The sequence below is a fragment of the Rhinolophus sinicus genome, chromosome 3, assembly GCF_057876585.1.
Source record: "Rhinolophus sinicus isolate RSI-liver-muscle chromosome 3, RSI-T2T, whole genome shotgun sequence".
NCBI lineage: Eukaryota > Metazoa > Chordata > Mammalia > Chiroptera > Rhinolophidae > Rhinolophus > Rhinolophus sinicus.
The window spans coordinates 858,195-885,776 of NC_142503.1; the positions used below are offsets into that span (position 1 = coordinate 858,195).

Sequence of the window (27,582 nt, forward strand, 5' to 3'; positions counted from 1 at the left end):
CACATGTGCATGCTCACTCAATGCATATATATGTACAGACACGTGCACTCACACACGTATATACACACGTACACACATGTGCATGCTCATACCTGTACACATGTATCTACACAGCGACAGACCCACACGCACAGGCACAGATGAATGATACCCACCCCAGGCACCAGCGCTCCTGAGAAACTGCCGGCCCCCAGCTGTCCCTGGCGGCCTTTCCACAGGCCTGGGCGTCTGTGAGGCTGGGCTCTGGGCACTGTTTGCTGTGGCCCATTAGTGAATTATTCATACACGAGAAAGGCCACCTGGAGTTAGCTCGCCCAGCGGAAAACAGCCCAGAGCCATCTATTTTGAAAAGATATAATCTGCAGATGGAGGAGGGGGCCAGAGCGGGAGGGAGGGGCCCGAGAGCGGGAGGGAGGGGGCCGAGCGGGAGGGGGCCGAGAGCGGGAGGGAGGGGGCCGAGAGCGGGAGGGAGGGGGCCGAGAGCGGGAGGGAGGGGGCCGAGCGGGAGGGAGGGGGCCGAGAGCGGGAGGGAGGGGGCCGAGCGGGAGGGAGGGGCCGAGAGCGGGAGGGAGGGGGCCGAGCGGGAGGGAGGGGGCTCCAGGCACAAAGCCCCCGGCACTATCACTTCCCACCGTTGCTAATACCGCAAACTTTTCATCAAGTCACCTGTAGTTTGTCAGAAACTCCGAAATCTCTGCTTTCTAGCTATGGGCCCTCAGCCTCGTGAGATGGAAACCCTGGTTCCTACTTGGCCTAGATTTATTTTGCTTGATTGTATATTTGATACTAAATTCATAACATTAAAAAAAGAGCACAAGGGGCACCACGATCTCCGAGAGAAACCGTGACTCCCAGGCTACATGACGCAGCACAGCCAGTGGGGCCCCAGGCGCAGGGACCACGGCTGACGGGCCCAGCAGCAGCCCCAGGCCAGGCGTGGCACTGGGGACACAGTGGGGACACAGCCCCGGCCTGCCCTTCGGTCTTCTGGGGAGGTAGAGAGACCGGGAACGCGAAACACCACGAGGAGAGCACATGAGGACCCTGAGGGAAGGGTCCCCTGGACACAAGGCCCGTCCCAAAGCCTGGACACACCACGTTCAACACCAGCACGACAAACCCTTGGACCTTAATGTCCACCCCTGGCCTGCATGTGGCCACTGTGTCTGCAGGGCCTGTAGGCATCAGGGTGGCGACCCACGCTGAGGACAGAGCCCAGTTCCCACGGGAACCCATGTTTCTGTGGTTCCCTCTCTTTCTAGAGAAAGGACAGCTGAGCTAATATGTCCCACCTGTGAGGGGCCAGGCAGCACGTGTTGGGCTCTGCGGCCGCAAGGCCTCTGCCACCATCACTCCGTTCTCCAGGGCAGTGGCCAGGACTGTGCACGACACATGTGCATGCCTGCATCCCAATAAAACTTTATTTACAGAAACAGGTGGCAGCCAGGTTTGGCCTGGGGGCCCTTTGGCCAACCCCTGCACTAAACAACTCATGTTTCTGTTTCCGAATAAGCTGTTTAAGGACCCCTTGTGATTGATTAGCAATGTTAAAACATATCGTGTTTCCCCGAAATTAAGACCTAGCCGGACAATCAGCTCTAATGCGTCTTTTGGAGCAAAAATTAATATAAGACCCAGTCTTATTTTACTATAAGACCAGGGATAATGTAATATAGTATAATAGAATAGAATAGAATAATATAATATAATAATATAATGTAATATATGATACAGGGTCTTATATTAATTTTTGCTCCAAAAGACGCATTAGAGCTGACGTCTGGCAAGGTCTTATTTTAGGGGAACAGGGTAGAAGGCTGGCCAACACTTTGGTTTTTGATAGGAGTGATACCTTCTAAGACTGAAAATACTTATCAGAGCTCTCAGGCCACCCGCCAGTTTCTTTACTACGAGGCACACAGTGAGGCCAAGAACAGCGTGAGGCACTTACACAGGAAGACACAGTGATTTAACTTAATTCTCTGAGGTCCATGTGAGTCTTTAGTTAGACGTGTTCACAGCAGGCCCAGCTACAGAGTGCTCGGTGCTAAAAGCGAGGAAGCATTTAGGCTACGAAGCCAGAGGGGCCCCTGAGACCAGACTAGGGGCAGGAGGCAGCAGGTCCGGGACGGGGAGTGCGTCCCCGGGACATGGACTATTCCACGCTGGGTGGACAGGAGGAGCTGTGAGGACGGACACGGGGCCCGGTGCCCCCACGCCACCGCGGACAAAGACTTACTTCCGCCACAAGGCCAGGGGCTGCTCAGGGTCCCTCTCGGTGGGTCCCAGCGAGGCGACGAGCGCAAACGGCCAGGCGAGCAGCATCATGAAGGCGGCGAGCAGCAGCCGGATGGGGAAGAGTGTCAGCGTCATGGCCGCGATCTGGGGAGACAGGGGCGGGTCACTCGGAAGCCTCTCCTGTGGGCTCCTTGCATGGAAGTCGCCCGGGATCCAGCGCCGGGCCTGCTGTGCCCCCGAGGACGGCTGGGTGTGTCACTGGCCACCTGTTGCCCCACCATCCTGTTCCGTCCTGACGTCACCCGAGGGACAGCCAAGCAGTGGGGTGGGGGGGTCCCTCCTGGAGTTGCTGGCACTCGGCCCCTGACTCACACCCCACAGGCAGCCCTGCACCCGGGCCTGACACGACATGAGGACACTTTCGCAGCACTCAGCTGCCATGTATGGAGCTGGCCTGAGTGGACCCCAAGGAAGCCCAGGGAATTCGGGTGGCTGTGCAGCCCAAGGTGGTCACAGTGGGAACCCAGCAGAGAATGTGCCAGGACACTGGGAAGGCAGGTTGTGGCTCCAGGGAGAGGGGGACAGGCCCCGCAGGTGACAGGGACAGTGCAAACACGGGGTGGGCGTGGGAGTGATGCACACATGGGGTCCAGCAGAGCGGCCAAGTCAGGAAGAGTCCTGAGTGGACAGACGGCTGTAAGTGAAATGCAGTGAGGTTCTGGCTTCACACCTGGCATATCACAGGCGCATCTATGAACTTGACCTCAGGTGCTCAGCCAGGATGGGGCGGGAGGGGTGACAGAATCAGAAACACAAAGGCTCCATGATCAACAGATGCAGTTTCTGATCATTTGCAATAACACACATTTCAAATATGTCAGTGACGAAAAGACAGATGAGAAGGTCCACGGTGACACAAGCCCTCAGTGGCCGACCCTGACTGGCCCCACCCCACCTCACCTTATTGGGTCTGTCACCTGCAACTGAACTCATGCTGACTGTCCCCCGGGTCTCTGCAGAGTCTCTTGGGTTCCCTATCAAGACCAGCACTGCCCAACAAGATACTATGTAAACCAGACAATGTATAGTGTGTATAATGTAAAATTTCCCAGTGGCCACATTTTAAAGAAATACGAAAGTGATGAAATTACCTTTATAGTTTATTTAACCCAGTAGGTATGTCTGAACTATTATCACTTCCACACATGCTCAATATAGAAACTGTGAGCTTCCCCACACCTGTGTCACAGTGTCCCACAAGCCCGTGGGAGCTGTCCTCACAGAGCCCCTCAGCCCAGTGGCCACATGCTAAGTGCCCAAGAGCCCCCATGGCATGGCTGCCTGTTGGACGCTGCCACACCTGAAAACCACACGTTCTGCAAGCAAGGCAATGTTGACTGGCCCTCTCTTTGCTCCTCTTTTGGGGGGAAGGGGCATCCACGCCCCAGCTGGAACCTCCCGTTTCAACCTGAGGTTGGACAGGAGCAGCGAGAGCAGACTGGCTGTCTGGTTGACGTTGATGACCCTGCTTCCTATTACATGGGCGCTGGCTCCAGGCTGCCAGTAAATGTCTTCCTGGTGAGAACACACCTTCCATCCCAGGCTCTCTGAGAGCTTTGTTTTGCTTTAAGTCACGACTGGTGCTGGACTCGCACAGGTCTCCCTGCGTCTGGTGGACAAGCCTGCGTCTGCCCTCACCCACCATCAGTATGAGGTGCTCACAGCTTCTCCCACAGTCAAACCTTGGCTACAGGGCTGGGCAGCTGCCCGAATGAGGTCCTTTTTCAAGGACTCGCTGGGTCTGCTTCTGGGACGGAGCTGACGCCTCTGGGACGGAGCCATCGTGGAGTCCTCGGGGAGGCTGAGCCCCTGGCCCTGTCCCAGCGCTGCCTGCTCTGGGCAGGTCCTGTGGTGTGTTAGGGTCACAGCCAGCCGCCTCCACAGAGGAATTTCCACTGATGTCTGACTGCTGTTTCAGTGTTTCTAGGACTACTGTTCACCCAGCTTTCTCTTTTCTCTTCATTTCATTTCAGTGTTTTTGTCAGTGAGGAAACCTCTGGAAGTCCTCAGCAGGTTTTTCCTCACCTACCAAATTTCCCATCGTGTGTGATTTCAGGAAAATTGAGTGAATCTGCCCAGGACATTCCCCTGTGGGTTTACAGCAGTCCTGACCTACAGTTTTGCTGCTAATTGTATTTCTGTCTCTAACCCTTTTTATCCTATGCTGACAGATACTCTTATTTTATTTAATCTGCTTATAGAACCAGTTTGATGTGCGTGGTCCTCTCTGCGACCTGCTCAATCACACTGATTTCAGCTCTTCCAAGAGCCTCTCCTGCACTGTGACCAGACTCTAAGGGTCCGTTTAACTTCTTGTGGTAAAAGCCTGAAGCACTATTTTCAGAAATGCCTAATTTCCCAACATCCACGTTGAGAACCCGCAACTTTCTCTAAGTAGCTCTTTAATTTAACCCCACAAGTCTGTAGCCTTTCCTTTATTTTTAACACTTGGTGTAAAACACTATGTCCTTTCCCCACTTTGTTACTATTTTATAATTTTGTTGCAGAGGGAAAAGAGGACGCAGTACCGAGACGGAGACGACACTTCCTTCCTGCTCCTGAGACCGTGCCCTTCTCGCGTCTGGAGGGCTGGCTGCCCGCACCGCCCAGGGTGCCGGCTCCGAGGGGACGGTCCTGGGGCTCATCATCCAGCTGGCCGTCTCCTTTCAATGTGCAGAGACATCCAGTTCCTGAGAGTTCACTATTGGTTCCCATAAATCGCTCCTCAAGCCTGGTGCCTGTGCTGGCAGAGAGACAGGCCACAGAGGGCAGAACGGCTCAGCCAGGCCACACACACGGATGGCACAGCATTTGCACCCCACACACACTCTGCAGCCACTTTCCTTTAGGTACCAGGATGGTTTCTACTACAAATCATGGACAGAAGCAACAGTGTCTAATAGGGTTCCAGAAAGACCACGCGGCTGCCCCACCCTGTGCATCTGAGGCCTGCAGACAGGGATGGGGCTCCGAGGGACCCCGGGGGGCAGCACCCCATTCCGTGTGGACCAACAGGGAGGAGCTGGTGAGACGGGATGGAGGACACAAGCCTGCCCAGCACCCCGAGTTGGGGCACGGAGCGCAGCTGTTGTTTGGTTAGTTAGCAACATGTTTCCTGGAGGCTGGTCGGCAGCCCCTGGCTTCACTCGGCCATTGAACCCGGGCCACATATTTGAACCGGACATAACGCACCAGTGCTCTGGCTGCCATGTGCACCACACAGGGCACAGTCCTGGTTTCTCAGTTTTGCAGCAAGAAGGGAAGGATGTGTGAGTGACCATCACAGGCTCTGACCCTCAGCAAACAGACAAGCTGCCGATGACATGGGGAGCAGGAGGGTGGGGACCAGACATAGCCTGAGACAGAGCCCCACAGACCTGCAGTGTACCTAGCGCCTGGCACCGCCTGGCACCACCTGGAGGCTGGGAGAGGCGGTTCTGTCAGTGCACGCACGCGCATGTGTGTGTGTAGATATGTGTGGATGTACATTATGTACGCATGCGTGTATATATGTATGTACATTATGTATGCACGTATATGTATGTACATTATATATGCGTGTGTACATTATATATACCTGTGCGTATGTATATTATGCATGCACGTATATATGTATGTGTATGTATGTGTACACACACACTGGATAGAGATAGTGCTATGTAAATCGCACCCCTACAGGGTCCGGGGAGGTCCCGGCTTCCCAGGCTGAGAGCCCACGTATTTTCCAGCTGCTTCACTGGGTTCCCACAGCTCTTTGTGCTCTCTGCTGGGCTCAGCCTTGCCCCAGAGGAGGCAGAAACCATCCCCAGGACTTGGAAGGAGTGCTTCAGCTCCTTCCAGAACCATCTGTGGGCTCTGGCCACTTGTCCTGAGCATAGACTGCCCCTGGTTGGACCATGCCATCCTGTGCCTTCTGGCCGCCCTCTCCTCGCAGGCTCTATCGCCTGCCTCCTTCCCAGGCTCTATCGCCTGCCTCCCTCCCAGGCTCTATCGCCTGCCGCCTTCCCCAGGCTCTATCGCCTGCCTCCCTCCCAGGCTCTATCGCCTGCAGCCTTCCCAGGCCCGGCCACCAGCCTCCCTGCATCCTCACCATCCCCCACGCCCTGTGCACACCGGCCACGGGCCTCAGCCTGTGCCAGCTGACCTGGTGCTGGGGGCCACAGTGACGACGGCGGGAGCAGCTGTGACAGCCACATGGGTGTGCACAACTCTGGTGGGGGTGGGGCTGAGGGAAGAGCAGTGTCACTGCAAAGATGGTGCTAGAAAATCCTGGCCAGACTGGAAACACAGAACAAAGAGTGTGTGATGGAATGGAGCCACCAGGCCACTTCCAGGCAGTTTTGGCCGAGCACTCAGAGGGTACTGTGGTCAGGTACCGGGTAGTGGGCGGGCTAGACATGGCAATTTCTCCCTGAGGCGGCTATGCTGCTTTCCTCTGCCGGCCCAGAGGGCGGGCCTGCGGCTTTGCGGAGCCCTAGTGCTTTTCCCCATGAGGAGCATACAGGGAGGGGCAGGGATGCCTCAGGGAGAGGGCAGGTGTCCACTCCCCACACCCCAATGAGCAGCTTTGTGCTGGACACTGGCTCAGAGAGCCTGGCCCGGGGAGGGTCCCCTAGGACCTGTTCACACCAAAGGCCCTCTGATAGGGGCCATTCTGCCCAGTGGGTGGGGTGGCAACTGGCAGATGACAGCTGTGCAGGCAGCACTTGGGGGGGCAGGTGGGGACGGAGGTCCAGAGAGGGAGGTTGTTGCTCCCAGGTGACGACTGGCCGGAGCCCCAGGGGCTGGGGGCCAGTCCCTAAGGAGGCAGAAGCCTCGGCAACGGGACAGGGAAGGGAAAAGCCGGCAGTGCCAGGACCTGCGCCCTCTCCAGATGCTGCCAACAGCTGCAGCCTTCCCATTGTTACCGGGAGCCCCGGTCACCCTCCCACGTGCCAGGCAGTCACCCTGCCCATGCGCTAAATGAAGGCTTGTGACACAATCCTGAGAGGAAAGACATTTAGAATCCCTGGCTGAGTTATTTAACTACTGAAAATCGGCAACGATAAACTGTCCCATTACAAAGGGGTTTAACACGAGTGACACTGACATACACGTCCCCAGCACGTGGCTGATTTACACTAGATTGGAAGGTGAAGCACGCATTCCAACCCGCACACTCCATCCAGAGCCCCCAGTAGAGCAGGTCCCAGCGGTGACATGCCCAGGGGCCAGGGGAAATTTGAGGGCTGCCTGTGGCCTCAGACACCATTTACGCCCACAGGACACAGGGCCCCAAGCGAAGCTGATTCCAGGTCGGGGGAGAAAGCGCCAGAGGGGAACTTGGAAGTCAGTGGTGCAGCGAGATGCGGAGAGCTGGCAGAGGCCCGGACGCTGCCGGGGACACGGTGACATGACGAGAGCTTCACAGACGGTTATCACGTGACCCACGGTCTCAGGCGCGCGCGCGCGCACACACACACACACATGTGCACTTGCGCACGCCAAGGAGAGGCCTGATGAGAAAGCAGCTCTGGCCACACCTGGAGCTCACACGTCCAGCCTCCAGGACCCGGAGAGAGAGAGATTCATGTTCTAGCTGCCACCTGGGTTACCCTGTTAGGACGGCCTAAGCTGACACGCTTGGAGTATATTTGAAATGTCCCGTAGTGAGAAGTCTGAAAGTGACAATTCTCATTTCACATGGGAAATGTTCACCAATTCACAGCGAATTCACCTGATGCACCAGTCGGTCCAGAGCTCTCAGTGAGGCAGCTGCGGTCACAATGCCTGATCTGACTCACGGGCATCACCCCTCTTCTCTGCCAAGGCCACAAAGGCCACTGGCATCGCCTCAGGCCCACTGGTGCAAGTGCCTCGTGTTTCCTAACCACCACGGCACCACGGCCCTGCTCGGTAAGAGCCAAGGATCGTCAGCGTGCACACGTCCCTCTTATCCACACGTTCCTGTCCCTGTACCAGGCTGGTCACTGTGGGGAAACACACCCTCTCCAGGAGTGGATGGGCCAGCTAGGGCGGCGTGATGGCGTGTGTGCACCGGGCATGCACACTGGAGTGACGCCACGCTGAGGGACCCGTCAGCCGTGCAAGCCTCTAACAACACCTGCGGCCAGGAGAGCACGGGAGGAGGGGGTGTGGCTGCTCCAGGGGCAGGGAGCCAGCAGCTGGCAGAGGTTCTGGGAAGGCCCACAACTCAGGTGGGTCTCCCCGAAAGCTCCCTGAGAATGACACCGCAGCCTGGCGGCTGCAGGTGAGAGCACAGGTAGGGCCTGAGCATGTGTACCTGGCAGCGGGAGGCCTGGCTCCCCAAGCTGCTCACACAGGTGCAGGTGACTAGACAGACGGCTGATGCCAGCGTCGCGGGTGGCAGCAAGCTGGATGCCACCCAGGGGGCCACCAGGGGACAGGTGAGCTGAAGGTGGCCTATGTGACAGACAGACGCAAGGGCGAGCCAGAGGGAGGAGCTGCGAGTTACATGGGGCACTGAGGACTGGTCCGGAGGTGACAATTATTTCATGTCTTATAACAAACAAAATGGGACTCATATCTATGCCATTTAGACGCCCGGCATCTGAATAAAGCGTTTGTCAAGGACGGGAGGCCCAGGTGAGACCCAGGAGGTGGACAAACCACTATTGAGGATGGGGCCTGGGGAGTGCGGGGAGCCTGGAGGAATGGGGGTGCTGCAGCAAACACTTGGGGCCCTGGGAACCATGGGCGCACGGAGCAACAGGTTTGTCCACTCACCAGGATGGGACCCCAGGGCAGTGAGGCGCTGGGGCTTACCTGCTGGGCCACTTGGGGAGCTGCCAGAGGCCAGGAGGCCCCCTGTTGCTCCCAGCCCAGAAACCCAGAGTTGGGGGACAGAGGGTCCCCCCATGAGGGCAAGAACTGAAGGGAACTGCTTATCAACTCAATGGACACTTCTCAGAATGAGGGTGGCCGTGAGGCCACCAAGAAGCAGTTCCAGGAGCAATGCAGCAGACGAGTCAAGTACCCAAGTCAGTGAACACCCCAACGGCATGTGCAGCACGTGAGGGCATGGCTCGGTGAGAGGCAGACAGGCAGGGCCGGCCGCTGGAGAGGTGGGCCTGGACAGGTGGGGAAACTGAGGCAGTCAGGGAGGTGGGCAGCTTCCCAAGGTCAGCCGGCTGGTCAGAGCAAAGGCCAAGTTCAAGGAGCAGCAGGATGAGATGGGGCTGGCCATCCCTCCTCCATGCACCTCACGACCTTGGACGCGGCCCGGCACTGGGACGACACTTGGCTGCTGCCCAGGGCTCAGGTGTGTATCGTCACAGCATAGCTGCTCCCCTGCCCGCCCTCCCCACTGAGACAGCATCCTTCAGTTGGTCTGCTTAGCGGACACACATTTGGGGGTCACATTTGCCACCATCTTTCTTACCAGTTCCTACTGTTTCACCTGCAGAACCCAAGACCCACCCTCCTCCAAGATGCAACACGGCAGCTCCCAGCCAGGCCCTCCACACGCAGCCAGAGTACAGCCCTCAGTGCTCAGAGGTCTGCATGGCGGCCAGGTCGCCCTCTGACCCCAGGTCGCCCTGCCCAGTCTCTGCAGGACACACTGGCCTCCCTATTCACCCAGGCACCCCAGTACCTCTGCAGGGCAGATCCTTCCCGAATTGCTGCAAGGCTGGGTCCAGAACCCTCGCTCACCCCTGGGCCATACAAAACGGCTCATGCTGGAGCCCAGAGGAGTGCACCAACCGGCCCCCAAACACAGTGGGGGTTGGGGGCACTACGGGACAGGAGCTGTGACGAGGGCAGACCGGGGAGTCTGGGGTTACAGGCTCCTCTTTGGAAGGACACGTGCCCAGGGTTCCAGAGTTGCCAAAGCAGTGGTTTCTGGGGCTGGGGCTCGTGAATCCCTGAAACGTACCTGGGGTGCTGGCCAGGGTCACCCCTGTGCTTGGCCAAGTAGATTAGACATGAAGTGTGTAAATTCTGCAGAAAGCTGTCCAGGGCAATGTGAGATCAACACGAAAACCCTGCCCAGGGAATCAATCTTGGTGTTTTTGCTGTTACTTATAAAAACACATACAAAGCAAGCGTTTCAAGAATCCGGTTTAGTATAGACAGAATATTGTACAAGTGCGGAGCTTGCACCTGAAGGCCTGGCAGCTGTGGCCACAGGCAGCCGTGTCCAGGCAGGAAGCGGCTCCCCAGGACCATGGGGGACATTCCAGGCTCCCGGGGTGGCTTTTTTTGTTAGACACAAAGTCCCACAGGCCCAAACCCTATGCTGCAGCCAGTGTGGACTAAACAGGGGTTTCCACACTGAGTCCAACATTCAGAATAAAGCAAAAGTGAAACGAAAGCCTGGAGCTCGGAAAGGTCGGTTGGTCTTATCTCGTCACACACACCATTGCTCTCATGAAAAAGCTTCCTCTTTATGAAGAGACAGACACACAGGCGGCTGGAGATCCAAGGTGTCAACACGGGGGTGGAAATGGCTGTGCGGGGGTGGGGGGCACAGGGCACGTCCCAGGGGCCCCTGCATGGGAACACACACACTCTGTGCGCTGGGTACCTGGGCTTCTCCTGTGTCCTTGCCCATCTATAAAAATCCTGCACCCCAAACCCGTGGACTTCTTACTAGCGAGTGAACACCTACTGCCTGCTGACCTCAGGTGGCACCTGTCCCCCTCTGAGGCTCCCTGTCCACCCATGTGACCGTCAGAATCACCTGAGCCTCCGCTCGGGGAAACTCCCAGAGCCCGTGCTTACCACTGCCCACATGCCCGTTTCTTCCCAGCTCTCCCACTCACGTCTAAAATTAAATATAGCTTCTCTAAAACAGCTATTTTTGTCTTTCAAGCCCTCAGCCAGCCCTGCCTCCCCACCATCCCCGTCACCACTCTTCACGAGCTCTCCAATCAAATCTCACCGCCCAGCGCGCAGTCCGGACGCTTCTTCAAACTGAGTGTTTCAGTGACTCCCTGAGCTCACAACTGTCCCACAGTCGGTAGCAGGGCCATCTTCCCGGACAGCCCACTGCACTGGACCGCGGGTCTTGTGAGGCAGCCCTTCGTGGTCAGCACGGCTCGGCCTGAACGCGACAGCCCACGCCCAGGAGCCCCCACCCCACGGAAATCCCCACCAGCAGCAGCCTGCCTGCCTGCCCTGCGGCCAGTGCCTGCGGGTTCTGACCAGAAGCTGGGCCCTCGAGCCGCTGACCCTGTCGGGCTCAGTCATCAGCACCGAGGGCTTCACAGGCCCCCGGCGCCGGGACCCGGGGGCAGCCCGAGATGTGGGGCCCACGGTCCACCTGGTAAAGGAAGTATGAAGCCAACCCCTAGGTCAGCGGTCAGCATGGTGGGCAGCGGGGCCTCCGGGTAAGGCGTGCGGGGATCACGGCACTGGGAGCCCTGGGGACACGAGAGCCCGGGGAGCGGACAGGCCGCCTGGTCCTCAGCAGCCACCTGCCACATGGACTCAGACGCCAGGGAAACCAGCACCGAGACGCCAACGGCCAGAGGCTGGGCCCAAGGTGGGAGGTGGGGGCGCGACACAAATAACAGATGACAGGTGTCGGGAGAGATGGGCACGCCTGGGGGGAGCGCGCGAGCAGCCCTTCTTCAGGGAAGCTGGGCAAGGTCTGTACAATGAGAGCTGGGCTTCAGGCGGCAGAGGACGTGCGTGCGGGGAGCGGGGCAAAAGGCTCCAGGGCCAGAGGGCAGGGCCCGCGGGAGGGGCGGCAGGCGGGCAGGGGTAAAGGGCACAGGCAGATCAGCCTCATGGACGCCCGTGCCCCTCCCCGGCTCCTGCCGGCCTCCAGTCCCCTCCCCTTCCTCCCCTTCTTCAATTTCTAGAAGAGTTCACCTCTGGGTTTTCAGGGCCCATCGGCTGGAGCCCGAGTCTGTCCCTGTGGCCCCAGGATTCTGGTTACTCCTGCACGTGCACATGTAGAATTCCACAATCAACCAAAACGCAGGTGGGGGCCCTGGGGTGGGGGTGGGAGCCGAGACGCCAGGAAGTGTAAGCTTCCTGCGCTGGACATTCTACTCTGGGAACAGGCCTGGCCTCCAAAGGCCGACGCTAGCTCCACGTCCCTACTGAGATACAGCAGGGACGGCGACACCTGTGGGGCAGGACACCCTCTTTACACGTCCACAGAACACGGAGCTTTGCTTGCAGAAAAACACCCGGACACTGTGAGCCCCATAGGTGGTGGAGCAGCCTGGGGAGGGGCCAGGACACAGGGGCTACTCCAAGAGGACAGGTCCCTCCGAGGGGATAAAACACTCAGGAGGAAGGGGGGCAGCGGGGGCCGCACGGCCCAGGCACAGAGAAGGGACGTCCTGCTCTGGGGACCAGGTGACGCCAGAGCCCACCACGAGCGTCAGAACACCAGCAGAGCCAGCACTGCTGCAGGCACCAGGAGCCAAGAGACCATCTGTGCACTGACTGGTCGTCCCAGAGCCGCTATGGGCCCCTGGCTGTGTCCCTGCCCTCGGAGCTCACAGGCCAGAGGCGCCTCAGTGAGGAAGTGAGGAGAAGGCCCCAGCCCCTCTTGTAAGTGCATGTTCCCAACCTAACTGGCTGAAGTCAGGTACGGCCTCCCTGGATGGCAGACCAGGGTGAGTGGGCAGCCATCTTGGCATCAGGTGGCAGGGTGCGCCTCAGCCCAGGGGGACGGCAGGCAGGGGCAGGAAAGGTGGGAGGGGCGCAGACCGCAACACGCTAGAGGCGGGGAGAGGCTGCTGGGAGCGCCGGACAGACCCATGGCCCCTCACTGCCCCCAGCTCGGCTCAGCTCAGAGCTATGGCCCAAGGAAATGCCTCACCTCCAGGGGCCAGACTGCAGGGTCTGAATAAAGGAATCTTGAAATTCAAGAATGGCAGCGTTCCCACCTGCTTGCATTTGTTTAGCGAATACCTGCTAGCCAGCAGGACCTGGTGACCGCTGTCCTAAGTGCTCTTGTCGGGGCTTGTCCTCTGCTCCCAGCTGTGGAGAGAAGCCTCCACCTGCAGGCAGCCCCACCTGGGCACCTCCTGTACCCCACCCCCAAGTACAGAAAGCACCCCAGAACATCAGGACTCTGTCCCCCCAGCTGCGGGGAGCCTGGCTGACTGGCAACATTGGTGGTGAGGCTGGGCCTGGCAGTGGGTCTGCGGTGCTGGCCAGCAGAGCACAAGTGGACAGGAGCCTGGGGCAGTCTGGCCCCTGGCCAGGGGGGCCACTCCGCTGAGCGCAGTGGTGAGCAGGCTGACTGCTCCTTAGAAGGAACGCACTAGGATGGACTGGGGGGGTGGGAGAGGGCGGCCAGCTGGGAGAGGGGTTCTACACGTGTGACAGTGCCCCCACCGCGGGCCAGGGGGAGACAGGGAGGGGAACTAGGCTAAGAGGTGAGACCCACCGCCATCCAGGGTGGGCCGTCAGGGCCCTCAGCCCGTCTGCACTCCTGGCTGTGTCGGACGCCGAGCAGCAGGCCCTGCTGGGAGCCCAGCGCTGGTCCTAGACCCCACACCTCGGGGACCCTGCGTGGGACACGGCACAGAGAGGCCCAGCTCTGTGTCTGCATCCCAGGGGTCTGAAACATTAAAGTTGTGAAAGATGTTTTTTTAAAGTTTTTATGTGGCAGATAATTTTTTAGGGAAAACAAGTCACCCCTCAGACTCTGAAATGGAAGCAGGAGTTTTAAGAGTGGTCCCAGGGCACCTGTGACATGTCCCCACACCAGCACAGGGCGAGGCCAGTGGCTCCACCCATGACACTGGGTGGTGGCCTCCTGGATGTCACGGTCACGTGTGCAGAGCCCAGGGAACTGTGCCTGAAGGAGGACAGAAGCCCACGCCAGCAGTGAGAGCAGCATTTCAGCCTTTCAAACACCCGAGCTCTCGAGGCTGCTCGAGACCGTAAGGCGGTTAAAATGCCAAGAGACAAGGAACTAGTTTTAATTCTGCGGAATGTGGGGGCGCCGAGGGCTGCACAGCAAGGGGGGTTCTGGAAGGACAAACTGCGATCCCACGTAAACATGTTATTTCCAAACACACATTGTCCTCTGGGCTTATCTTCAAAATTCTGCACTTCACAGAGAAAGGTTAACAGAACACAACAAACTGAGGCCAGGCCAGGTCACCCTAACTCACCCCTGCAAACCCACGGGAACGCCCAAGAGCGATTACGGCTTCTGCTCGCTTTGGGGACAGTGGCACTTTGTCTGGCTGTGTCGGTGAAGGCTGGGGAGTAGAGTGGTCACCAAGGCTCCCAGTGTCGGGTCAGGCGGGAGGGGCAGGCGCCAGGCTTTGCGGAACACGATTTAGTGGAGGCGTCGCCCAGACGTGCCTGAGCAGGGAGGCCCAGGCCCCTCCTCAGAGGTGCAGCACTGGGGGTGCCCTCCTGGAGCCCTGGCACCTGTGGGGGGCAAGGTGCCCAGCTCCTACAGCTCAGCTTTCCAGGGGCTACTGTTTTGGGGACAAAATCCTGATTGTTTAAAATGGGAAATAATATTGACTGCGCTTCGCTCAGTCCTAAGACATTACAGAGCTTGTAAAACAAAACCGTGTGTTCTTCTGTGTATGTGAATGTGTGTGTACTTCTGTGTATATGTGTGTGTGTACTTCTGTGTATATGTGTGTGTGTGTGTATAATGTGTGTATATGTGTGTGTGTATACAACATGTGTATGTACTTCTGGGCATATATGTGTGTGTATACAATGTGTGTATATACTTCTGGGCACACGCGTGTGTGTACATGTGAGTGTGTCTGTATGTATACACACATGTGTAAAACACACACACACTGAAAACGCAATCACAGGACAGAAGAGCATAAAAACAGAGAAGACAAGCCTTTTCGGCCTTGAACCCCCAACATGAGCCCGTTAGTGCCACGTGTGCACCTCCATAGATTAGAATTGGTGAGTTAGAAGGGACAGCTAGTTCCCTATGGGCCAGACTCCCTGAGAGGCCAGTCAGACACGTGCACTGAGCCCGCCCTCCAGCACTGGCAGGGCACCGTCCCTCCACGTCCACTGCCCGGGACTCCAGGGACAGCACTGTCTCCTCACCTGGGACACGGGGACAGGCCACCTCACTCCCTACCTGACCCTCCCCCACCCTCCTCCCAGGGCTGGGCTGAGTGACCAGTGCAAGGATGCCCGGATCTCACTGACGTGTCACCATCAGACTCCCAGGTGGTCAGAAGGTGGCCGGAGACGTGGGGCCTGGGGTATGCTAGCAGCCTCAGCCTCCCAGGCCTTCTTTCTCCCACGGGACACACGCTCTGCTGCAAATCCCCACCCCCATGTTCCCCTGGGGTTTCTATTACCAGCAGCCCCTCAAGAACACCAGCTTAGGGCAGGGCCACCTCCTGTTTATCCGCCCTCCACACACCCTGGCAGAGCACTGGCTCGCAGGAGGGCTGGATAAACAGCTGCCGCTGGGAAGTGTCAGGCCTGGGCACCCAGATACCAGCGGCAGCGGGGTGGGCGGGGTGGGCCGAGCGAGGCAAAGGCAGGCCCTCTGTGTGTGGGGGTGACGCACTGAGGCTAGTGGGCCAGGTGGGCATGGGACCCCCTGCTCCAGAATGGCCACCCCTAACTTGGGATCCAGGTTGAGACCAAACAGGGCACCTGTTTTTTTCTTGTTGTTGTTGTTTTTAACTATCAAAACTCAAGCATTTGGATAAGGACTCGTAGAAGAAGATCACCCACTTTTGGGTAAATTCCACCCCCCACCCCCCACCCCATGCAGGTCTGGTGCGTGAGAATCTGCCATCCTCTCTGGGGATTAGGCTGGGGGAGGGGTGCCCTAAACTGCCTCATCCCACAGTTAATTCCAAGGTGCACAGGAAGCCAGTCTGCTTCCCAGGAAGTAAGTTCTCAAGGACACTAGTTACAGGGAGTTAAAAAACGGGGAGACTTCAGAGCTGGAGGGAGATGTGCCCACACCCATGGGTTCCAGTGGGAAGCACCAGAAAACCCGGGCACTACGAAACCACTTCATGACTTCAGAAGCAACAAATGTCCATGTAATTATCCTGTAGCAGACTCTCCACAGTCTCCGGATCTTACGCTGCTGTTTACTGTCCAAAGAGCTGCTTAAGCTCCTGCTACATCTGCAGTTAAGTGACAGGCGGACTGGCCATTAATCCTCAGACACGTGGCGGCCCCTCGCTGGCAGCGCATGCCAGCAGGTCAATGCAGGCCCCTTACTGCTTCATCTTACGGGAATGTAGGTGGTTCTCCCAGCGCCCCGGTGTCTCAGGCATTGCTGAATCCATTTATTTATCGATTTGGGAGGCAGGCTTTCTTTGGTTGATAGGCTAGTTCACTGCGCAAACTGCCCTAACACAGTAGATAAAGGTGAGAAGCTTGGCAGACAGCTCTGCTTGGCACAAAGCCAGCTGCGTGCGTAGAGCAGGACTTGGATCCTGGACGGCATTTCTGAGCTACACACTGTCAGCCACACACTGCAGGCATCCGAGCATAGGGACGCCTCTGTTATAAAGGCATGTGACAGTTCTGACACTGCAACAAGGTGTGCACAAAGTATCCCGTCCTGCCCGGGAGCCTGAGACATCCTAGCACCTGTTCCATTTCTGAATGTCATCCCGATAATGCCTATCCACACCCAAAACTAGGACCTGGCAGCCGCCTGGCCAGTCTCACTGGAGGACAGCCCGAGGGCCTTGGGTTCACAGCCCTGGACCCTAATGGAGGGCAGCTGGGGATGTCTGCGTCTGCTCTGACAGCCTCTCCCTGCACTTGCTTCTTTACTCAACAACTAGCTACACATCTGCACGAGGCCCAACCCAGCTGGGCAGTGAGTGCAGTTTGGGGCAGAACAGACCGGCTGCCTCCCACCCCCCACCCCCGCCTGTACGCGCAGTAACAGCGGCTGCAATAGTGGCAGGGATTCGGAGGTAGTCATTCAGGGACCTCAGGGAGGAGGGGGCTTCTTCCTGAAGGTGATACTTCACCCAAGAGGGAGGAGCAGAGAGGTCAGGAGAGAGTGGGCAAGAGGAAGACCGAGAACCCTGTGGCACCTGGGGCCAAGAGTGACAAGCCTGGGGGTGGTGCAGTGCCCAGAAGGGACCGTGGGAAGCACCTGAAGCAGTCAGGGCTCGGTCCCCAGGGCACCTTCAAGGGTTCTAAGCAGTAGAGCAGTCAGAGGAAGGAGGCCCTCAGGACCACAGACTTGGGGCGAGAGGGCTGGTGGCTGGGGGGGCCCACTCAGGAGTTCAGAGGAAGTGACTGTGTCTTAACGCCCTAGTGCCCTGGGCACAGCACCTGGCAGGTGATCAGGACGAGGCTGCAAGTGAACAAGGGGCCCCCAGACCATACGGCCGGCAGATGCTGGTGTCTGGCTTCGGACATGCACAGAGACCAGGGACGAGGCTCAGAAGCCTGGGGCAACCTTGCCCTTTTGTGTCACCAGAATGGACGACACCTCTCTATTCTCTTCACTCTGCTCTGTCTCTACACACCCTTTCTTCTCCCACGTGCTTCCTGAACCCACCAAGAAGGTGCTTCGAGAAAAGACAGGTGCCTCAGAAAATGACAACTTTACGCTGACTTCTTCAAGAACTTTCACTTAACTATTATTTCAGATGAATTACTTTACACATTAAAAAATTCTCAATCTCCACCTCCCCAAAAAAGTTTCATCACACACACATGGAAATACCCTCCCCACCTACTGGCCACCGCTGGGGCCAGGAGGCTGCATCTGCTTCTGTGGACAGTTCTGGAGCCAGAACAAAGGCCCACTTTGAGCGATCTCACAGACACGCACAACCAGCATGCAGCTCCCACACCGGGAGTCCTTCCACCAGGTCAGAAGCCACGTGAAGGAAGGGGACAAGTGTGGAGGCCCACTGCTCCTGGAAGCCACCCATCCCTCAGCCTGACCAGAGGAGCCCACAAATGACATACATGGACGCACAGGGCTTACTGGTCCCTCCCGGGCTGGACCGCTGTTGCGGACAAGGGATTCTGCTTACACCCACCCCCAGGGAGCATCCCTTGCACACGCCCCAGAAAACAATTTGCAAACATGGTGTAAATTCTCCCGCGGTTCATCTTCAAGGGACGCCACGCCGCCCGCCCCCCACTGTCCGTGGCACTCCTTCAAATGACCAACGAGGTCCCCACACACCAAGCTCATCAAGTGACAAAGTCACATCCAGGGGGTCCACCGAGGCGGGGCCTGCACGCGGCGGGAGTCGACAACCGGACCAGGGACCGAGCCGCGTGGACCGAACGCGGGGGCAGGTCCGAGACGGGGGTGCGGCGATCAGGGAAAGGGGGCGCGGGATCCCGGAAAAAAGGGGCGCAGGGCGGGGTGCGGGGGGCCCAGGGAAAGAGGATGAGGACCTAGGTGCGGGAAACAGGCGGCGGGAACCTGGGAGAAGGGACCCGCGATGGGGTGAGGGCCGTGGAGACTCGGGAAGTGGGGTGCAGGATGCGGGCCGCGGGGGCCTGAGGGCGGCGGTCGGGCTGGGCCGCGCCCGAGGCCCCCTCCGCGGGTCCCTTCCCGCCGCGCATCCCCGCCCCTCCGCGCCACGCGCGCCGGACACCGGGCGGGCACCCACCTGGGCCTTCTGCAGGGCGCTGAGGCGCAGCTCGTGCACGAATGGGTTCCGCCCCGGGGGCGCCAGCAGCCGCGCGCCGCCGGCCCCCGTGCTGGACGCGGCGCCGGAGGCAGGGGCGTCCCGGGGACCGCGTCCCCGCAGCCTCATGGCCGTGCCGCCCTCCGCGAGGGTAGCCGCGGAGCCTGGAGGTCCGAGCGCGGAGCGGGGAGCGGAGCGGAGCGGAGCGCGGAGCCGGGCGCGGGCCGAGGATGCGCGGCAGCTGGAGCGGGCCCGGCGCGCGGCCGCGCAGGCGCGGGAGGGGCTGCGGTGTGACGTGGGCGGGGGGCGTCGGCGGGGCGGGGCAGGGGCGGGGCTTCCCTGCGAGCCCCGCCCACCGCGGCCGGGAGAGGCGGCCCCAGCCTCGTCCCGCTCTTTGCACCCGGAGTTCGCCGGTGGCTGGCCGCGAGGGGCCGCGAGGGGCGCGGGGGCCACGAGGGGCGGGGCCGCGGGTCCCGAGGGGCGCCCAGGCTCTGGTCCGAGCGCTTCTCGCAGTAGCCGGACCGCGGGGACCGGCCGGCTGGTCCTGGTCCTGGTCCTGGTCCCGGGGGAAGAGGAGGTCCGGTTCCTGGTGTGGTGGCCCGCACCACGTCGTCCCCTTCCGCCACTCAGCACACGCACTCCCCGGGATGTGGGTGTGGAGCCCAGCGGTGTAGGTGCGAGGCCGCCCCACCTGCCCAAATCCTGCGGCGCACGAGGAGCAGGGCCCGGCCAGACCCCACGTGAGAGGCCCGTGCAGACTCGGATCCATGGGGACGCGCCAGACCCAGCTCACGGAGTGTGAGGCCGGCCGCATTCCAGACACGTGTGGTCCACTCGGACCGCGGGGACCAGCCGAATCACCCGGCTCCCGCGGACGGGCGGGAGGGATCCACAGAGGCATTTGCTGTCTGGGACCCAGTGCTTGGGGAAGGGGTGATGGGAATCGTGATTCCTTCTCCTTCCCTAATTACTCTAGTTCATGGAATTATTCCCCAGGTGAAGGGGAGACATCCGGGGAATCCCTGATTTATGGCACAGAATTAACTAAGGCAAATAGCTTCCTGTTCAAAATTCATAAATTTCAAAAATTGACAAACCTTTTGTAGTGAGAACAGCTAACTGCGCGCCGCTGCTTGGGCCCCTGAGCCATGAGATGGAGGAGCAGGCGTGGGTGGCGAGGGAGGGAGGACGAGTGGGACACAGGCCAGCAGCGCCGCAGTTGACACACGGGCGCCCGAAATCATGGGAAGGTGCCCCAGCTGTTCCTGAATTGCTCTGGGGCGACCCCACTGGGGGCTGCCGGCCGACCTCTCCAGAGTACTGCTCCTGGGGACTTTTTGTGCTCTGTGAGGCTCCTCGGCCTTGTCAGCTCCTGGGTCTTGGGACAGGGAGTGACTCGACCCTCTGGTAACCCAGCTGATCCCCTCACCGCTGACACAGGGAAGTATCACCATGCTGGGCCCCTTCGTGTTTTGATGGAGGGAGAGGATTGGGACCAAAAGAGAGCCAGCCTGGCAGTTTAAGCGTACACAGCATCACTGATAAGAGAGGGAAAGAGCAGGGCTGGGTCCCACACCGCTTCAGAGCCATGCGCGTGACCTGGGCAAGCGAGCTGTCCTCGAACCCTGGTGGGCACATCTGTGAAAGGCAGCTAGTGGCAGCATTGCCCTCCACAGTGCTGTGGCGACATGGGAACCCTGGGCACTGTGGTGGGCATTGTTTGCTGGTGGACACTGTGCTGATTTCCGGGTCGTTCAGTCGGTAACTGCTCTGATCTCAGACACAGGGGCCCAGCTGGGAAGGCTGGTGGGACCGTCGAGGGGCTGTGTACAGCGGAGATGGACAGGGAGGTCAGCTCCACTCATTCCCAAGCTGTGGTGGACCCTGGCTTGGGGGGCCTGTGACCAGGAGAGCAGGGGGGAGAGTGGAGGGCCCAGAGGGGTGAGTCCAGGAGTTGCCCCTTGGGAGGACTGGCCAGGACAGAACTGAACGGCTATCCAGTTGCAGGAGACGGCAGTGGGGAGCCCTGTGCAGCGAGCCGCGGTGCCCGGGCTGAGGAAGCAAAGCAGGAGGGGAGTGTGCTGATGTTTGCGTATTCAGATAGATCTGGGAGCCCTTTCACACCCTCTGAGTGTGCCTCCCTGCCGCTCTCGCTTCAGCCCATGTTGTTTCTCATCTCAGGTTCCACAGGACCTTTGTCCTGGCCGCCTTCATCCCACTGTCCCTTCAGGAGGGTCTCCGGCACATCGGTGGTGACCTCCCCAGGGCCTGCCTAGTCATGTCCTCAGTGGTCCCAGAGCCCAGAGGCCCTGAAATATGGTGGGAGATCAGATGTTTCCCAAGGTGTCACCTTTGGCTGTAAAGTCCTGAGACATTTGGGTTGTGTAATAGTCATTGTCTGAAAAAAGCCAAGGGAACAATTCACTTGGAGCACAAAAAAGTTTATTCTAGAAGCATGTAATGGCAGAACTCCTCACATTCATGATCTAACCTTCGTGTGTCCTAAGCTCTGGCTGGGAGGGGGGACTCGGTGGGCTCTGCCCAGCTGGAGATTAACGCCTACATTAGTACAGCTGGGCCCTCGGGGGCTGTGGGACAGACTGAGGAAGGTGGGGGAGATGTAGGAAGGGAGAAGTAACTCCTGCCGGGAAGATCAGGAAGGTCCAGGAGGAGGTGGCAATTGGAAGGTCTGGGAAGAGGCCCAGGAGGAAAGCAATGCACAAGGTGAAAACACCAATGCCGTTTACAAGAGGCTCCTCTTGCGAAGTCCCAGAGCTGAGACCACATGGAGGAGGGACTGAGTCACGTGTGAGCCTACTCTCTCCCTCCCCTCCCCCCTCTGTCTCTGGGGACAGGGCTGCTGTCCCCTGGGTCCTCGGCAGGGCCTCTCACACAGCTGGCTGGTATCGCATCCTACACTCATCTTCGGAGGTGAATGGGCACAGCAGGTGTGCATGGGTTGGGCAGTGGAGCCACAGGCACCCCTGAGGGTGCTGCTCACAGCCTGCACCTGCATGCTCGCCTGTACCTGAATGCCCACCTGCACACACACCTGCACACGCACCTGCACACACACCTGCACACACACACCTGTACCTATGCACACACCTGCCCTCTTCCCCCCACACGTGTACTGACACCCCAGCTGCATGGCCCGGAGGTTGCTCTGTGCAGCAGTCCTTGCTTCGGCAAACAGGAGGTCATCCTGAGTGGAAGCACCTGGTCTCTGCCGACAGACGCTGAGAACCCCTCGAGCTGGCTCCTCAACTTCAGAACATTTGTCATAAGAGGTCCTTGTACATATTTTCAATACTTGACTTAATGAGGCCGGGAACGCTTACTGGACCAGAGGCCTTGATAAGCCACTTGAGTTTAAAGACTCCATTAAAGAGGGCGTGTCTCTTAAGACAAGGGGCAGGAAACCAGCGTTTGCGTTTGAGGAAGGACTTTGAGAACATACTGGGGTGTGGTCCAGGCCTCCCTGAATGTCTGTTTAGTCAGCATTGAAATGGGCTGTATGTCACTTTATCGTGTGTGTGTGTGTGTGTGTGTGTGTGTGTGTGTAGAACGATCTCCATTTAGAACGTGCATTGATAACCCAAAAGGAACCTAATTTCTTTTGCAGTGGTATTTGTCGAGCTGCAATGATACACTTACCTACATACCACTGAGCTGTGCCAATGCCTGCCGATATGGCAAGCACGTCGAGCTCCAGCCTGGCTAAGTTGTTCTTTTAGACACAGCTGTATATGGGCAACTCTGTTTTCCACCCTTCTCCTTTCCTTGGTGAATTAAAGGATTATCCTAGAAACCCATTAGTAACCAGCCTCTGGGATGAGTTGACACAAGTCCTAGGTCTTTCGTAATCACTCGAGTCACACCCCTGATGCGGGAAGGACGGAGAGAGGGGTTAGAGTGTGGGGCCTTGGGTGACTCAGCTGCTCTCTGCTCCCTGTCCTGCCTCACACGTGACAGGCAGAAGATGGTTCTTGTCAAGTTCAGAGTGCAGGTGAAGTGCCAGGAGCAGAGTGGCCCTAGCACGTGCTCCCTGAGCCTGCCACCTCCACGGTGCTTGCCTTCACCCACAGACAAGCATCTTCACCAAGAGGGGCCTGGGGTGCCAAGAGCATGTGCTGAGCTCTCGGTGGGGTTTGATTTGACATGGCCAGCTAAATATTAGAAAGCCTCACCTTTTTTCCAGACTAGGGAACTAGTCACACTTCTCTGAGAGTCAGATCCTGGATTGCATACGGGGTTTTGTGAAAAGCTGGGTGTGATTTTAGTGACTGACTAAGTCGCTGGGGAAAAAAGCACTGCTAATCTAATGTATTTCAGTACCGCTCCAGGTTTGAGTATTTCCAGGTCCTAGAAGAGGAAGAGAGGGCATATTCTGTAGGGCAGTTCACCACCTTCTCTCTGAACAAATGGTTCCTTCCACATTGAAGCTGGTGAGGTGGGCCCAGGGATGACGACCTGTGATCCGTTCTCCACTCTGACAGTTTGCACTTGTTACTACTCAAAACACACGTGCACCTCTCTGGATATACGTTCCTAGTCCGTGTGCACAGTGACGTGATTTAAAAGGGCACATATGCACACAAAGGGCATGGGACCAGGGCTGTCCCCACGTCCCTTCCCCCAGGGCTGCCAAAGGTCGAGGGTGGGGCGCAGGGCAGGCCTTAGGACTCGGCCATCATTTACCAAGAGCAGAACTTGGGACAAGTTACTTTCACTTCTGAGCCTTGGTGTTCTCCTCTCTCAAAAGGGGTTAACGAAACGTCCCATCTCAAGGGTTACTGCAAATAGCGCCCTGATTGGAGCCTCAGCACGGAGCTGGCTGGCGGAAAGCCCTGAACAACCGTAGCTGTCAGTGGCAGCGTGAAAGCCACTTGTCACCTAAACATTAAATTCTGGTATTTCTCACTCATTGTGCCAGCCGTGTGGACTTTCTTCTTTTTCCATTGGCATTTTTGGTTCGGGAGTCTGCTTGGGGTTCCTGACGGGTGGGTCCATGTCCACGTTGTGCCCTCTCGGGAACCAAGTGGGCTGATATCCTTCCTGCAGGGCTTACATTGTTCTGGTCACTATTGGCATTCTACGTCAGACAATGTTTTCGCAGTTGGTTTCATGTCTCCAGCGGCAATGTTTAATTTTATCAAACGTGAACATTATATTAAATGTTAACTCACATGCCTGGTGGCCACAGTGGTGCTGTGCTTTGTGGAAAGTGCAAGCTGACCGGGCATTCCAGGTAATCGAGTTCCAATTCCAGGCCTTGTTTACCGTACTCTTGTGGGGGTGGCTGCCTCCAGACCGTGTTTCTTCTTTATCACTGTCCAAAGAGATTTACAGAGAAATAACGAAGTAAATGGTCCAACCTCCAGGCTTGGCCGGCACCCAAGGAAGTCAGCCAGGGTGGGCGGGTATGTGAGCCTCTGATACAGACCAGAGGGACCCGGGTCACCCATATGGAGCCAACCGACATTAAATCAAACTTCAAGAGGGAATAGATCTAAGGAAACGCCATCTTTTCATTTTTTTAAACAGGAACCGGGGGAAATGCTGCATGTAGCAGAGCAGTGTACTTTGAGAGGAGCTCATAAAGTCTTTACTATGTTGCATTTTGTTCTATACGGTTCCTGTGACTCATCCAGTGCCTTCAATAAAACGACATGAGCACCATTTCCTCTTCCCAGGCACCCAGCACAGTCTTTCCCTGGGCCCGGGGCGGTTGCGCCACAGCACTGCCCGGGTGCCCGGGGCAGGGACACAGCCCCCACCCCGCTGAGCATTTCCAGACAAGTCCTTCAGGTTCCCATGGGGGACGGTGACGAGACACCTGAGTCTCTGGAGTGAGTGCAGCTAAATGTGCAGAAATGCTTGTGTAGCTCTTGCGACTGCTCCCCCAGTTATTTCTGCAGACACGGTTATACTTAATAGGCATGAAAATGGGGTTCCTTGCATGGGAACCCACATGGGAAATCGGATGGTTCCCCCAAAGGGTGTCAAGTACATTTAAATTTCAATGACGTAAAGCAGGTGTTTGCTTGTCCTGCTGTCTGAGGAATCATGTTTTCAGGGTTAGGGCTTGGAGAGGAGAGGACAGGACCCCTGGGGTCTGGAGGGGCTTTCTCCAGTTGGCTGGGTGCCCAGACTACGTGGTGTGTTAAACAGTATCACGCTTTATCCGAAGTCCATCCGGAGACGGTTTCTTTCCTTAGACTGTATTCTACCTTACCACATAAAACTCGCAGTAAAGTCTGTGGGCAAAACAGACTTGCATATTTACACTTGTAACATTTGTGCAATTACTTCCTTTTTTGACAATCCCTCAAACTGTATGTAACAAGTTTCTTATGCTCCAACTTAAATCTTTAAGGGGTGGCAGTGGAGCGCCGCCCCCAGTGCAGGCAGCGTGGGGCAGTGGGGGCCAGGCCTCGCTCCTCCAGTGTTTTCTCTCTTGTCATGCCGCTTTAAAGCACTTGTAGCATGTTGTAATTTCTTTCTCTCCTCTTTCTCTCTTTCTCCCTTTCTCCAAGATTTTATTGGGGAAGGGGAACAGGACTTTACTGGGGAACAGTGTGTACTTCCGGGACTTTTCCAAGTCAACTTGTTGTCCTTTCAGTCTTAGTTGTGGAGGGTGCCATTCAGCTCCAGGTCCAGTTGCCGTTTCTAGTTGCAGGGGGCGCAGCCCACCATCCCTTGTGGGAGTTGAACCGGCAACCTTGTGGTTGAGAGGATGTGCTCCAACCAACTGAGCCATCTGGGAGCTCAGCGGCAGCTCAGCTCAAGGTGCCGTGTTCCATCTTAGTTGTGGGGGAGCCCACTATCCCTTTTGGGAGTCGAGGAATCGAACCAGCAACCTTGTGGTTGAGAGCCCGTGTTCCAACCAACTGAGCCATCTGGCCACCCGGGAGCTGAGCAGCAGCTCATTGACTTCATTCTAGTTGCTGAGGGCGCAGCTCGCTGGCCTAGGTGGGAATCGAATTGGCAGCTCCGTTGCCCAGAGCTCGCGCTCTAACCAACTGAGCCACCCCTTTTTCTTTTCTCATCTAAATAAATATTCAGTTTCGTACCTAATCTATTATTGTAACTTTATACTATTTTTCTTAAAGAAAAAGCACCTACAGTCTTATGCTCTCCAGGCCCCATGAGACGTGGAACAGCCGCCTGCTCCTGGGTCCTTTGCCTCTTTAACTGAGTGCTGTCATCTGAAGGAGGGCACCCTAGGGCGGGTTCTGCAGGGGACCCAGGAGCCCCCGAAAGGTTATCCCCAGTGGCACGGGCTGAGCAAACCCCGTAGGAACCCTCTTGCCTCAGCCACATGCTCTGATGGCTTTGTCATGCTCTCCAAGGTAGCTCGCCATTGGGGAGAAGAAACATTGAAAATGGTGATGGTGGGTGGCAGCCTGGAGTGGCATTAGTCCAGACACGACAGTGTGAGAGATGCAGCACGGGGAGGTGAGTGAGACTGTCTTGTCCTGGCACAACCAGGGGTGGACGAGGGTGGCTTTGCTGCCCACAGCGGGCCTGGCCAGTGAGCTCTTCTCTGGCGCCAGGAGCCAGCACTGAGATGTCCACCGAGAGCTGTGGAGAGCGGTCCTCACCCTAGCTGCCATGTTCATCCATCCAGGGATGCAGTCTGAGCCGGGGTTTCCGCCACTGACAAACTCCGGGGCACCAGAGCCACTCTCGGCCCTGTCCCTTCTGGCTACACCTGTGATGAGGCTACAGGTAGCCTGCCTGCTGAGGCCCCAAGGGGACGTGCTCTGCCTTTCTCATGTCCCCTTATCTCCCCAGAACCCCTAGGATGGGGCTGTCCTCAGAGCCACCCCTCCTATCGCCTGACCCTGGGGCCAGGGCACCCCTCCACCCCTCTGAAAGCCTCCCTTCCAGGGGAACCAGCTCAGTCACCCTGTGCCATGACCACTTCCTTAAAGGTTTACACGATGCCCCTTACTCAGCTCCCTGGGTCCCTTTTGCACCAGCTCACGCTGTGTTGTCATCTTGACCCCAGAAAGAGAGACGCTCACGTCGATCGGCTTACCTTCTGCTGCACAGACGCCCGTCTACCACAGCGGGCGCTGGCTTTTGCCTCCAGGCGCTCTCACAAGCTTCCCTGGAGACTCCTTGATTGGGGAGCAGTGTCCATCTGGTGGGTTAGTGTGAAGGCTCGACAGGTGGCTCACAGGTGGTCGGGTGGTGACTGGACGGGGAGGTACCCCCGGTTCCTCAGAGGAGCGACCGGCCCCGCTCTCCGTGCTCAGGTCTTGTTCCCCACCACTGATTTGTGAGTTTGTCATGTGTTCCAGCCTCCTCCCCGCATGGTCAGCCCCTGGGGACAGGGGACTTTGCTGGGTTTGCTCACTGGCACGTTCCAGGACATCATACTGGACACCTAGATGGTGCTTGGTAAGAGTCTGTCAAACAAATTAATGAAAACGTGAACGAGTCTGTCTGAGGCTGGAAGAGCTTTGGGGATAGACAGTGGTGGGGGCTGCACAGAGTTGAGACGTAATTAATGCCACCGGATTGTACACTTAAACCAGCTAAAATGGCAAGTTTTATACTATATACCTTTTACACAGCAAAAAAAAAATAAAAAAAAATACAACAACAACAACAAAAAAAACACACCACACACATGAGTGACTGATAAACTGTGGAAAGTGTAACCTTAAAGTTAAATTATACGAGATTATCTTAA

The 27,582-nt window shown here is 57.5% G+C and overlaps 1 protein-coding gene across 1 annotated transcript in view; it reads right to left on the reverse strand.

Moving 5' to 3' along the window:
• The window catches only part of LPCAT1 (lysophosphatidylcholine acyltransferase 1), a 43,429-nt gene extending 24,278 nt beyond the window's left edge, over positions 1-19,151 (reverse strand). Inside the window, exons 1-2 of the mRNA XM_074329121.2 lie at positions 18,858-19,151; positions 2,240-2,382 (exon numbers count right to left, since the gene is read on the reverse strand). Coding sequence (XP_074185222.1) covers positions 2,240-2,382; positions 18,858-19,004 — 290 coding nt within the window. The 5' untranslated portion in view covers positions 19,005-19,151. The remainder of the gene's footprint in view (positions 1-2,239; positions 2,383-18,857) is intronic.
• Between the last annotated feature and the right edge of the window lie 8,431 nt (positions 19,152-27,582).